The 13637-nt window shown below is 35.2% G+C and overlaps 1 protein-coding gene across 1 annotated transcript in view; it reads left to right on the forward strand.

Moving 5' to 3' along the window:
- Window positions 1-13637, forward strand: part of DMD (dystrophin) — a 1374504-nt gene that overhangs the window by 959618 nt on the left and 401249 nt on the right. Inside the window, 1 exon segment of the mRNA XM_068422827.1 lies at window positions 2533-2641. Coding sequence (XP_068278928.1) covers window positions 2533-2641 — 109 coding nt within the window.

Raw genomic sequence — 13637 nt, forward strand, 5'->3', positions numbered from 1 at the left:
GGGAGAATAAGTAGTGAGAAACTCATTTTCATTGTCCACAATCTTGCATTTGAAGATGCAAGATACATCATTTATTTCTCTAAATGCTCCTATCTAGTTTTAGCGCTGTCAATGAGATCAAGTTATGTATGAATGTTAACCTCACTTAAATTGCACCAGAGCTGACATTTAAAGGAAATCAATAAATCAATAAAAACGTTCCTCAATGCAACACATTTTGATGATCATACTTGTCACCAAAGCTCTAGATTTGCAATTATGGCAAAATTGTTGTGCTCGAAGTCAACATTTTAATGCACACATGCTAATTTATGGCAGATGCAATATTGAATCAAACTATAATTCTGATAGAAGAACTTGGAACTAGCCACTCTTTTATTGGAGGCATAGATGTTGCCTCAGACAACCTTCTCTAATGTCTGTAGTAGACATGTTTTATATTTTGTCATTGCTGGAAAGAAATCCCTGGCTCACATCCACATGCAGCTACTGATAGCGAGGACCAATATTATATTTATAACATCCATATCTGCTTCCTGAGTTACTGTGAATATATTTTAAAATAAAGCCAGACTTTGATAGTGTAATCTCTCCAGCTTTTGTTTTTAAGCGCTCTCTGCACTCTCTCCTACTATTGAATTAATAGATATTGGAGTAATCCTTTGCATTTTAAGCTCTGGAAGCAGGTTCTTGGGCTACAACAGCAGGAAAAAAAAAAAAAAGGAACTTTAAAAAGTGCCATAAAGTGTGTCCCAAATGTGTGTTCCTGTGTGTCCACAATCCACGCAGAAATAAAATGTATGTGAACTGTCATACGACAAGTTGCATTTATAATGCATATCTGATTGCTTTTTCTGCCTAGTCCCCATAGTCTATTATCAAGAAGAATCTGTGATATTCCTGACTTTTTATTTTATTTTTAATGCAGTTTTTAAACTGCTTTTAAAGAGAAAATGTTGGTTTATTTCCTAATGCAGAATTGTATCCTTTCTCTCCTGCCCTATCAACAAGCAGTTACACAAAAAGCTGTCCAGAGTTTATACCAGGTAATATTCTGGCCTCCATTGGTGACAGATATAGAAGAACTTTGCAGGTTTAGAGTATTTATGGCAAAGCTTAAGGCAAATTCTAGAAGTGCTCCCCTGACACATCAGAATATAAAATTGTGCTGTCTCGGTGTCTGTGTGTGCACGAGTGTGTGTGTGTGTGTGTACATGCTTCAATTTAATGAGTATTGTTCCCTATCCCTCTCCTATTGACCCCTGTCATCTTAGACTCTAGGTAATTAAAGTACCTTTCTTAATAGGCATCCTGTTTCCATCACAGCTGGATTGTGATTTAGACTATATATCTAATTGTGAATTGGACACAAGAATACTAAAAGCATTCCTGAGTGGCATTGGTCCACTGTGCTGCTTTTTGTAGCAGACAATCAGGGAGCAGCTTTAAAAAAAAAAAAAAAAAAAAAAAAAATCTGTCTTTGTTTTAAGAGTTTGGAGATGCCAGCATAGAATTAGCAATGCTTCATCCTTTACAGTCCTTAAAGCAAGGAAGAAAGAGGGATAGAAACAACATTTTCGAGTCTAAATGCCTCTCAGGGTTATCTAAGGACTGATGTAGTTCACACTCCAGACTTTCACTTAGGTTTTGTTTAAAAGAAACAGTTTAGCCATTACTTGTCAGGACTGTGTGCCCACCCACTGAAGTTTATGACTCCCTGAAGACTCCAAGACATTCTTTTTACCTTTTTTTTTAATAGGTGGAAGAGTGTGTTCTGCATCTGATATTACAAATTGCAGAGGTTTTATTGACAAAGGGTTTTTTTAGCACATAATTCACCTTTCCATTTTAATTTAAAAAATGAGCATCCCAGGTTCGTGGTGATAAAAAACCTCACCTCTCCACAGTATGTTAGTGAAGAAGTCATCCTGTGTTCCCTGAAAAGGTGTAAAGGCCTGTTGACCAGGGAGCAGGGCAGGCCAGTACTCTGTGGGAGCAGTGGGTGGCGGGGGCTCCCCGCTTGGCTGCCGGACAGGGTCTCTCTCACCAGTCAGGGCCCCTCCTGCTGTTCCCAACCAAGAAGCAGGGGAGGTGGGGAGCTGCTCCTGGGTGGGAGTCACATCAGGCCTGCTGAGGGGACCCAGCGTCAAACACAGCCTTATGTGCCTGGGCAGGGCCATGAGGATATAGGAATGGGCTGAGTCTGGTCCAGGAAGTCAATCTGTGGTCAGGGTCAGGCAGCTACAGTGGCTCTAAGTTGGCCCTGAGCTCCAGCAGCCAAACTTTGAGGAGGAAAGATGCTTTCAGGACCCTCATGCCATGAAGCTCTTTTGTAGCCCAGCTAGGAAGGATTTTGCTCATCACTCTCTTCCATTTGTGAAAATTAATTGCTGTTTCTACCTTTGTGTTTTGTTTTGTTTTTTAATTCAGGTGGTCCATCAGATGGAGGGGAAAAAAAGTTTCATTTATTTTGCATTTATTTACATTAATTTATGTATTAAAAATTTAATATATTTTTATTTTCTATTCTAGAAAAAAATAGAAGACTTGAATGCTGACTGGAAAATAATAAACTATTTAATTCAACAACTAAAGGAAAAGCCAGCATTAGGAGCAATTGGCCCTTTCTCTTCAGGTGTCTGTAAGTGCTTCAGTATATATATCTTTTGAAATTAATTACAAGTCACACAGTTAAAATGAAAATGTCTGGAGACTGTCTAAATTCATTCTACATCCTTACAAATTTCAGCTTTAGCTTGTAAACAGGAGGTGTGCTAGTGTAACATTCAACTTGTTTTTGTATTGTTTCCTTTCTGTTTTGTGTAATGTGTCCCAGGAGACAGATTATGGATTTGATTAAAAGATTGCAGCATACTTTTCAAATTATTACTGTTTCAAAGTCTTCTTTCTTTATTCTATGAAGAGATGAGCTGAAATTTTGACTTTGTACATATATTCATGGAGGAAATACTGTGAAGGGAGAATTATTTAAATTAAAAGGTAATAATGTTACAGGTCAAGTGAATGTAAATTGGTCACAGAATGAAATTCTGAAATTACTTTTTATGGTAGGGCAATGAACTGAGACTGTTTCAAGACAGAGCTTGTATATTCATAGAAAATGTTGTATGACAACATGATAAGACTAATTCTGCAGTTAAACATTGAGTCTGTGATACACATCTCTGGGTGTCTTGATTTCACGAATCCACAACAAGAGACTTGATCATTTAATTTAAATTATTTGGACAATATTTATGTTAGATTCTTCTCATATCTCTTTGCACCTGCTGGTTCCCCATAAGGATTACAAACTCATTTTTACCTCCTTGATAAATGGATTTTATTTCCCACTGCTTTTCTTTGAAATGTGGTGATTAAGCGTGGGTGGAAAAGAAATATGTAATGGAAGCACTGGGTTAAGTCTGAGTTTCTAAAGTCTCTAAGATTCTTTACTTGATATTGAACTATCTCAGTTGCTTAGATGAAGAATGTTACTCACCTGTACCATTTGGAAAGCTGCTCATCAGTTGCGGGAGTAGAAAGAATTCCCCCTCTCCCTCCCATCAGATTGCCTGTAACTCAGGCTATGATACAGCTACAGTAGTCACCTAGGATTTGATTGCTTCTAGAATGTGGATCCCTCTTGCTTTTAACATGATTTGATGAGTGGCATACCAGAAAAGCCGAAATTGGAAAATTCTCTGCCTTCTACTAGTGACTCTCGAGGACAGCAAAGCAGAAAAATCTTTTTACAGAGAAGTAAATAATTGCACCATATAGACAGAATCCAGAAGATGCCTTGCTTGTGACATGTTGAATCTTATTAAATAGGAACTATCATTTGATTTTAGTCATTTAGAACTGCTGTGGTTCCAGTGACAATCATTTCAATTTTCTAAAAAGGAGTAAATACCACTAGTATTTTTTAAAACTTGTAATACAGCAGTATCCTTGCTTTACAGGATTTTGTTCTTAGGTGTGCTGTAGAAATTCATGTAATGACATGGGGGAACTGAAGGTGATATGTAATCATTTTTTGCTGTACTGGATCACTAAACTTGCTGTGTCAGTTTTGCATGTCAGCAGATTATGTCAGATTCCAGGGGGAGGGAGTGTTGGTGAGTTGTATATTTGCTGTTACAAAGGAAATGGTAGTAACAGAACAAGAGAGAGAACACGGTAGTAGTGCAATAGATTCTTATATTAACTCATTCGTAGCTGAGGAATTGCAAAATTACTCATTTACCTTAACTCAAGGTGTACGCTCTGATTACTAACATTTCTGAGATTCAGCAGATGGAATTATACACCCAGAAAATGAAAACATTGGTGTTCTATAAAGGATTAAGCAGGAAGTAAGATTGATTTCCTTTCTATTGCCAAGAGCACATAAAATTTGAACCTGTGCTTGTAACACTAATTCATAATTTTTCTTTATTTGAGTCAGTTTACTGCAATCATATCATTACGGATGTATCACCATAGAACTGTAGAGTTCAGAAGGGACCTGGGGAAACATCTATTCCTCTTGGTCAAAGCACAGTCAATTAGCACAGGTTGTACAGGGTCATGTCCAGTCAGGTTTTTAGTATCTCCAAGCATGAAGACTCCATAACCTCTCCCAGCAACTTGTTCCAGTGTTGAACCACTGTAACAGTAAAAAAAGTTTCTTCTATTTAAATAGAATTTCTGGTATTTCAGAATCTGGCTCTATCCTCTTTATTCCACCAGTCGATATTTATACACACAGATATGATCTCCCTGAGTCTTCTTTTCTCCAGGCTGATACAGCAGGTTTCTGCAAAGACAGAAAGTGGGATGTGTTACTAAAGTATTTTTGTATTAAAAGAAAAAAAAGGGGAGGGGGAAGATTGAGTGTTATGGGTTTTGTTATGCTATGCTATAAGTTCTGTAGTGATTTTAACCCTTTATATGATAGACATTTTTTTGGACTTACTTGTTCTATGCTGCTGATTCTCATGAACCATGCGTCGCTGTGCTTAAAGACTCAAACTGGCTGTGGGAGAGCTAGTTTTAACCAAGTCTCCAACAACCTAAACAATCTTATTAAAGGTAATTTTTAAAGACAGATGCACAAAATTATTTTGGAAGGACTCTGTGAAGCAATGGCAGTATCTTCTGTTGATAATTATTCACTTCCTGATTCTACAGAGACTTTTGTGGACATCAGAAATTAATAATGTTGACATTTGTGTTTGAGACCAGGGAATGAAGATGTAATTGGCTAACCTCTACTGCCCTGTCAGGTATCATTTGGTCTAGTCTGGCTACAAGAACTCAGCCAGAGGGTCTCACTAAATATACCATCTGGTGGCTGTTACAGAGGTAAAGGACCCTGTTTATAATTATTTCTAGATCTGTGTATTATAGTTTCTTTGGCAGAAGAAGCACTAAAATGTCCTTAGTATCCCACAGTCCAGTGTGCCCTCAGGCATAATGAACAGGAACTATTTTTCCAGCTCAGAAAATGTACTTAGCTGAAGGCTACGTCTAAAACCTTAGCAAAGACTGACTTCCAAGACAAGAAGATTCAGGAAGGAAATCACACTTGCTATCTGTACTTGACATGATAACATGAAATTATGTGAATGTCTCTATCCAAATACCTTGTTGCATTGCTTCGCCGGCACTTTGAAAACATTTTCAGCAGAGAGAAATGCAGTTTTGGAATGTGCTTTTACAGGAGGGACAGATTTTAATAGTATTGTTAGTACTCGTATGACTTGCTTTGTACTGAAGTGCTACAACTGTATTTACTTAATAAGTTAAATGAAGTTATATAGTGTTTTGTAAATCCATGTGAATACATTGTGGATGAGAATCATTCCTGACTTTCGTCCTGAGGAAGACATTTTCCATTATTTGCCCTCATTCAAGTAAGACTTTATGGGAAAATTTTGGCCACTTTCACTTAGGGCTATACTTGAAAATACAAATTCTTAAAAAGGATATGTATTTCTTTTCAACCATGCTATACTTGAAGTTAGTGAAACTTTAAAAATAACTGCAAATGAATACAGTTGAAAATACTTTGTCAACTAGTTTTACATTTTGCATGTACAGCTAATAAAACTGTGAGTGGTACCTTATATTGGTACTTTTGCAGTTTAATTTATTCAGTGAACGGGACTTTGTGTACAATGAATTTCTTTTTTTTCCCTGAATTTTTACACAACTTTTTCTCTTTTTTTTATGAAATGCCTACTGAAGTGAAACAGAGAAATGTATAATTGTGAAATGAAGAAAAAAGTAGAGTTAGTGTTAGTGTCAAGTACAATGGTGAAATTACTTCTGAAATTAAGTAGAATTTGTCCCTTTAAATTTTACAAGTTATCAGTCTTATTTTGGAGCATTGTTTTGTAGCAGGTCTAAAAAACAAAAAGAAAAAGAGTTGGTTTTGTTTTACAAATTGTAACAGAGTTAGAGATGCATTTAACAGAAAGGTTTTATATGCATTGTTAGTTACTGTACTTTTAGTACAAAGAATTTAAAGAAAGCTAATACTTTATCACTAGAACTCTCAACACTAGCCATCAGCTTTAGGTATCTTTCTTTGAATGCATGCAATAAAAGCTGTTCTGTGCTTTCAGTATGATTTACTTTGGGAGTAGGAGTCAGAGACTGCAGGCACAGAGCCACAGACTGGGCTTCCACATACAGTGGAAGGCGGCTTTTCAGGATTCTCCCCTCAATAGGGGAGAATGGGAGAGGAGTGATGTATCAAGCTGAGTCCATTAGAAGCAAGTTGTAACATGAGGATTGTGAGCTGCAGTAACTTCACTAGCTGATTTAACTAAAACAGAACTCATCACTTATTAGCCCATATATTCAGCTGGGGCGTAGAAAAAAGATTCACAGCAGCCACCTCCAGAGTTTATAATACCTTGAGTTTTGGGGTTTGAATTGAAAGAATTATATTTACGAATCTGGGGAAATTAGTGACAACAGAATTTCATTGCTTGTCCTTTGATATTTTAGTTGAAGGAATGCATCCTAAGGTATGTCTTCTTCTGTTTCGGAAAGTTTCATTTGTCTCTTATTTCCCCATGAAAAAAGTCCGTACCTGGACTAGGCATGCTGCTTTGTTTTCTAGGCTTGTAAGACCTTACAAAACAGTTCTTGAAAAAAATCACTAATGTTACTCTCTGAGTATACGTACCGCTGTAGCTTAATACAGCTAAAATTCATATGCACTGCTTGGAATGTAATATAACATAAGAAACATGTCCTGGTGCTACTAAAAATATACACTTCCTGAGACTGTAGGTTTTTGAGGAAAATTAGCAGCAAACAAACGCATGTGTGTGAAAATACATACCTTGGTGAAATAAAATAAGGTTTAAAACTAAAATCCAGTGACCTCAGAAGCTGAAAGTGCTTCTGTAGTACTAATGTCTGTATTTTATGCATCTGGAATTTTCTTTTATTTTCATATTAAATGCATACTTGAGTGATCTATTATTCTATATTGGTTAGTTTTAAAATAGAGAGATGTACAGATTGGGCATAACAGTATCCTGCATTATGAAGAATGCCCTGTTAAATCTCTGATATGATATTTGGTTTAACATTTTCAGTGAGGATGAAAGATTCTTTGTTTTTGAAATGATAACTGTTGAAATATATTCATTCCATGGATTTCAGAGCTGTATCATGTAGTGTCCCACTACCTCTTTAAAAACAAACAAATCATTTGTTTTTAAGAGATATTCAAGAGACAATGACAAAAATGTAAGAAACAAAATTACAACAATTAGCCTTGGGCAAAAATGCACAATAGATACTATTTTCTTTTTTTGTAATATTTCATAGCTAATGTGCTCTGAAACAGTCGTTGTTTATATATTATGCACAGTACTTGAGTGAACACATGCTGTAGTTCAGAACTGTGTTTCTCAGAATTTTCAAATGCTAGTCTTAAACATCTTTGTGTGTTTCATTATGTACACCTGAAAAGATAACAATATGTATATTCAGAGGGTAAATTGAAAATAAATGCACAAATCAGATATTAGAGTGTCTGTATTGTTTATAGCAGCTGGCATAGCATAATTGAGACCAAGAATACTCAAAATAATTCCTAGGGGAAGACTGAACAATCTAGGAATGTGTACGTCTACAGTGTCTTCAATACTAATGTAAATGTGTTGATATTTAAAAATACATTGTGCATATAATTCACCATTTAAAAGAACTGTGCTATCAGCTGTTAAAATGCTTGTGTGGTGGACGTGGTAAATACTTAATTTTGCAGAACCATACTCCACAGAGTAGAAGAGCTAAAAATCCACAGAGTGCATCTGTTGTGACAAGTAGTTCTACACTGAATTAGAAGGCAATGCTACTGCCAGTAGTCCATTTTAGTTAACATGAGTTTTAGGACAACAGTAAAGAAGATCACTAGCATGAGAGTTGTAATAGAGAGAAATACTATTTCCAGTAATGTCCATGTCCAGAATTGTATAGTTTCTGATACCTGTGCATGCAGAATCTAAAGGAAATGTCTGGTTTTAATATTAGTTATAATTCAATTTAACTCTATGAAAAGTTTTTACTGAAACAAAATGCAAGAGAGAAAATGAGCAGGGAACAATGCAATAGGGAAGTATCATAGAGAATACCTTGAGTTCTTGAATCAGTGGAGAGCAGTAAGAGTAGGTAGTCTCTTCCTCAAGTTAACTGGCCTAACAAAGGTTGCCCACTCTTGTATAAAGTAGAATAGTAAAGGAATAGATTATCATTTTTACTACTTCTTTCGGTTGCTTTTGGATGAAGGAATAAATAATGATTTATATAAATAATTTTAATTTTCTTGGTTTTGAGTCATTTTACTTTACAGGCTTCTTTAGTAAAGAGGTTCACAGACGCCAAACTGACTTGGCCCTATTATGTGTACGTTGCCATATATCGTTTCCTCATAGCGTTCAGGGAAGAAGTTGCCTGATTATTCCATCTGATTTTCATTAGGAAGCTTTTTCACTTCTAACACATGTGCCACATCTAACAAATAGCAATATGGCACAAAACTGAATCTGTTACCATTTGATCGGAGATTTTTCAAGGTCAGGACCCAGTTTCACAAGCAGTTCTATTTTTCAGTACAGCTGACATCAGACACAAGCTGAAGACAAACTTGTCTAATAAAGCTTTCAGATTCAATTTTCTCTCTGCGTATAGCTTCAGGAATCTCTGGAAGTCATTCACAGCATGTGCTGCAACACCAACAGGGAGAAGTAATGAAAAGAGTCTAGATAAAAAGCTGACGCTATGCCTTCAGAGCTGTGTGAATAAAAACATAATAAGCAAGTTTATAAACGCAAATCTCTGATTCTCAGAATTTCTGTCTTGATCTTTATAGCATACCTTGATGTGAGGATTTGTTTCTGGATTATCTGACTGGTGAAAAATACATGCAAAATATACCTAAGCCACAATAGCCTGATTTAAATTAAAAGAAAGAAAGTTACAACTTTGTATTTAACATCATATTTCAGGGATCTCGCAGTAGGTTACTTTTTGAAAGTATCTGTAGTAAACAGATGTGACAGTGCCTTTTACAAAGGAAATATGGACTTTGATTTTTCAGGGCTCAGTTGATTAAATAAAACTCACTTGGCATTACTACTCAGAATTTTTATTATACTCATACCTATGATGAAATGTAAATCAGAAAGTGAAAACAGGAGTTGGCTGCTTTGCTGTTATTAAAGACAATATGGAATCTAGGTCTACTCTTTCTATCACAAGTCATTGAAAGTGCAGCTGTCAAGATTTATGATGTAAATAAGATTAACGTTATCATCAGTCTTTCAAAGGACCGCATTCACCTATTCTATTTTTCAAATACGATCTGGTATTTTATTCTGAGGAGCAGGCTTTGCAGCTTGTTTTCTTTCATTTAATTTCTTGATCAATAGTTAGTAGCAGCAGGATATACAGGATTCATTTTGATTAAATCCCATGAAATGTAAATGATAGCATACTGTAGAATTCATTAGACTGTTATTGATAACATATACCAGGTGAGAGCACAGAACTAAGTAATAGTTATGGTTGGTCTTTTTTACATGACTCATGTAATATGGCTCTGGAAAAAATTAAATTAATGTTTATTTTTCTCTAGAACTATATTCAGCACACACGTCAGAATCCAATGTTAGTAATTTTCAAGAAATGTGAAAACAACACACATAATTTTTAAAACATGGATAGACAGAATCAAGAATTTGAATTAGTTCATTCTGGAAGATATGGAAAAAGGGATTCTCATTAGAGTTCCTAGCAAAAAAGTATCCATAATAAAATGGTAGTTTATGCTCTTTTTCAGTTTTTCTACCTCAGTTTCTAGCTTTACATCACACATTTTCTTTCCATGCTTTAAACACACTCTGTTTCGCTCCCATCTTTTTGTTACAATAACTTGAATTACTATAATATCTGACTATTCAGATAGCATAGGCTTCCAAATAGCAGTAATCTCGCTTTTCTGTTTCCTTTTATATAGTAATTAGGTCTATTGTTCACCACATTATGTGAAAATCTCTTTAATTTGTTAGAATAATAGAAAGCGATAGGTCTTTCTGCACACAGTCCTCTTGACCTGCGTGCTGTTCTTTGTTGACTTGTCTTTTTAAAAGAGCAAAGCAAGCTGGCTTTTCCTTCTGAAAGGAGCAGTACTCAATAAAATTCTGGTCGTATCCTACTGAGAAATGCAATGGCTCTTTGACATCCTTCCTAATATTTCTGTGGTGGCTGGAGCTACCACAGAGTTAAGTCTGCTCTACAGAGAAACAGCCAACCAAAGAGCGTGAGCAAGTGTGATCACAGATCATGAGCAGAGTGGAGGCCACCGAGAATGAGGAGCAAAACTCGTAATTGCATCTAATGTTTCTGCTCTAGTCAGAGGGCAAGAGACAATGAAAGAAAGAGAGACTTGTTTTTTGAACTATAGAAGGCTAAAATGAGGAAAAGATGGCAAATTAAAACCTTCTCTTCCACTCCAACTAGAAAATTCTTCAGTCTTGCTGTTTATATGAAGCTTGTCACTGAAATATCAGACTGCTGTCTTTGCTTATATCAGTGTAGAGTGGCAGGGAACATAGTAATGGAGATATGCAGGTAGAGATTTGCATTACTGATATTTCCTTCAACAATAGATTCATTGTCAGATGACACTTAAGTTCCCAAAAGCAATTTTTCCTAAGGTCAAACTAAAATAGCTGGAAGGGCAATAGAGTTCGGTTTGAGCTGAAAAGTATGCATTATATGTGTTTTCATGATAAAGCATGACAAGTGTTTCACAAAGTAACATGAGGCAAGATATTTTAACATTTCTGATGAAAGAACAGAAGGTGCTTGCAGTGATTTGAGGAATTACTTCATCAAAAACAAAGTGGCAGTGATGATGGTGCCTTCTCTACCTTTGAACAAAAGTTTTTAATTCTGCAGAATTTTTCTCTCTAAGAATAAGGGTAGACTTGGAAATTTTTGCAGGAATACTGTAATGCTGTTAATAACTGAACTCTGATTATTTCAAAGCTTCTTCAAACCTGTTCAGAATTTCTTTTTAAATGCGTTGTGCCTAAAACTCCACTGGCTTTTTGTTATTCTTAAGAGATCACTCTGTATCTGTGTACAATTTTTTACACTTTTTTACACTTTTTTTCTTCAGAGTTCTCCTTGGTTAGGATAGCAATTTATGCCTGTTAAATAAATTTGTAGACCTTACAAAATTAGAAGAGGTGATTGTCATGAGATTGTAAAAGTTGGAGCTGCTGGCAATGTGTGTTTTTCCTTATATCAAAGAATTAGCTGCCAAAATTTGGTTACATGCCAATAGCTGTACACTGGAAACGTAAATTGTTGTCATATAGATTGACGGTCAATTGAAAGCTGCATACTAAATCAAGGAACTTGTTACTTTTACTGACAAAAGGGATACTGAGAGGTGCTTGCATCATTTGTGACAGATGTTGTCACAACGTTTTTTATAAGGCAAGTGTGTGACAGAATTTGATGGAACACCCCAACTGCTATAGTACAAAACATTCATTTTCATGAAACGTTTTTGTAACAACTGCAACAACTGCTTACTAAAAAAGACTCCAATCCTTTGCGCAAAAATAAATGCCCTCTGTAGAGGTACAAATAATACTGCATTTAAAACACAACAGAAAAAAAAAGGCTGTTTTAAAAAAACAATGTTTGAGACTCTGAGCTGAAACTCTTCAGACTGCCCAGAAATCATTGTGTGTTTCTAGATAATGGAAAACTTAATTAGGAATGCAGGAAACAATTACTGAAAACACTTGGGGGGAGAGGGAATAAATACAAACATGAAATTTTATTTCATTATTAAAATATGAATTTAAATAAAAGCAAAAGTAATATTATTAGACACTTTCAAAAATAAAATTGCTTATTGACAGTGTCTTACTATTACCAAAGAGACTCTTTGTGTTGATTCTTTCTACTACTTCAAGAGATCCCAAAACAGGGTGGAACATTTTCCTTAACACTTCCTTTAGTTCAAAAGATTTAAGAGCCAACCAGGTAGTTTTATCTTTAAAAACTCAAACATATAAGTAGTCCTCATATGGCAAATAGCAGCTCCGTTGACTGTACTTTTGCATATGCAGATTATGACTATGTTTTACAGATAAATTAGTTTTAAATTAGTTGTTAGTATCATGGATCTCTTTGGGATCCAAAGTGTTACTGCAGTATAAAGTTTGTAGCATTTCTGTTCCCCAAAAGACTGACTCCCTTGATGTAATGCCTTCTTAAGGTTTCATTTCAAAGTTCTCATGGAAAAGGTTAAAATGTTTGTCTGTAAAAAAAAAAAAAAGGTCAATTTTATTTCATGATTGATTAAGAAAAAAACCCCATGTATCATCCTGAAACATGAAAACTAATATACACTAAAAGCTCTTAACTGTTTTCTTCATTGTCAAATGTAAAACTCTATCAGAGATTAAAGTATTTGTAACAGGCCACCGTGAATGAAGGTATATAGCAATTTAGTCAAAAGTTTTCATTTACCTTATGAAGAAAATAAGATTTTTGTCCAAAATTTCCATGTGATAATCTACACAATTAATACATAAATCATTTAATATACAGTATGATTTCATCTTTTTTTATGCGAACCAGTATATGCAGTTTCAGGTTCTGTAACCTCTCTAGCCAGACATGTGAAATATTCCACATGGAAAATTACACCAAATGAGAAACTAAAACTAACAGAAGAGGATATAAGTCACATCCACAGTAAGAAATAATATTTTTTTAGATATTACCTATTCATTTCAATTGAAACACTCTGAATTCCCTACTTCAAGAAGTTTTTCTTCTTTGCCATTTAAAACATATGTCACGAGAACCTAAGGGAAGACTCAAATTAGTAATGACAATAGAAGATGCAGGGCATAGGCAAGCCAGAAAGAAATTGTTTCTCTCAGCTATGGTTTTCCTGGCACTTCACAGCACAATTAAGAAATAAGACAATATTGTTTTGGGGGCAAAAAACCAAACACAAACATTTCTGATGATTTTTGCATTTACAACAATAAATAAGAGATATTAGCCTTAACATACTTTCAGTTTATATTGTG

The sequence above is a fragment of the Nyctibius grandis genome, chromosome 2 (genome assembly GCF_013368605.1).
Source record: "Nyctibius grandis isolate bNycGra1 chromosome 2, bNycGra1.pri, whole genome shotgun sequence".
NCBI lineage: Eukaryota > Metazoa > Chordata > Aves > Nyctibiiformes > Nyctibiidae > Nyctibius > Nyctibius grandis.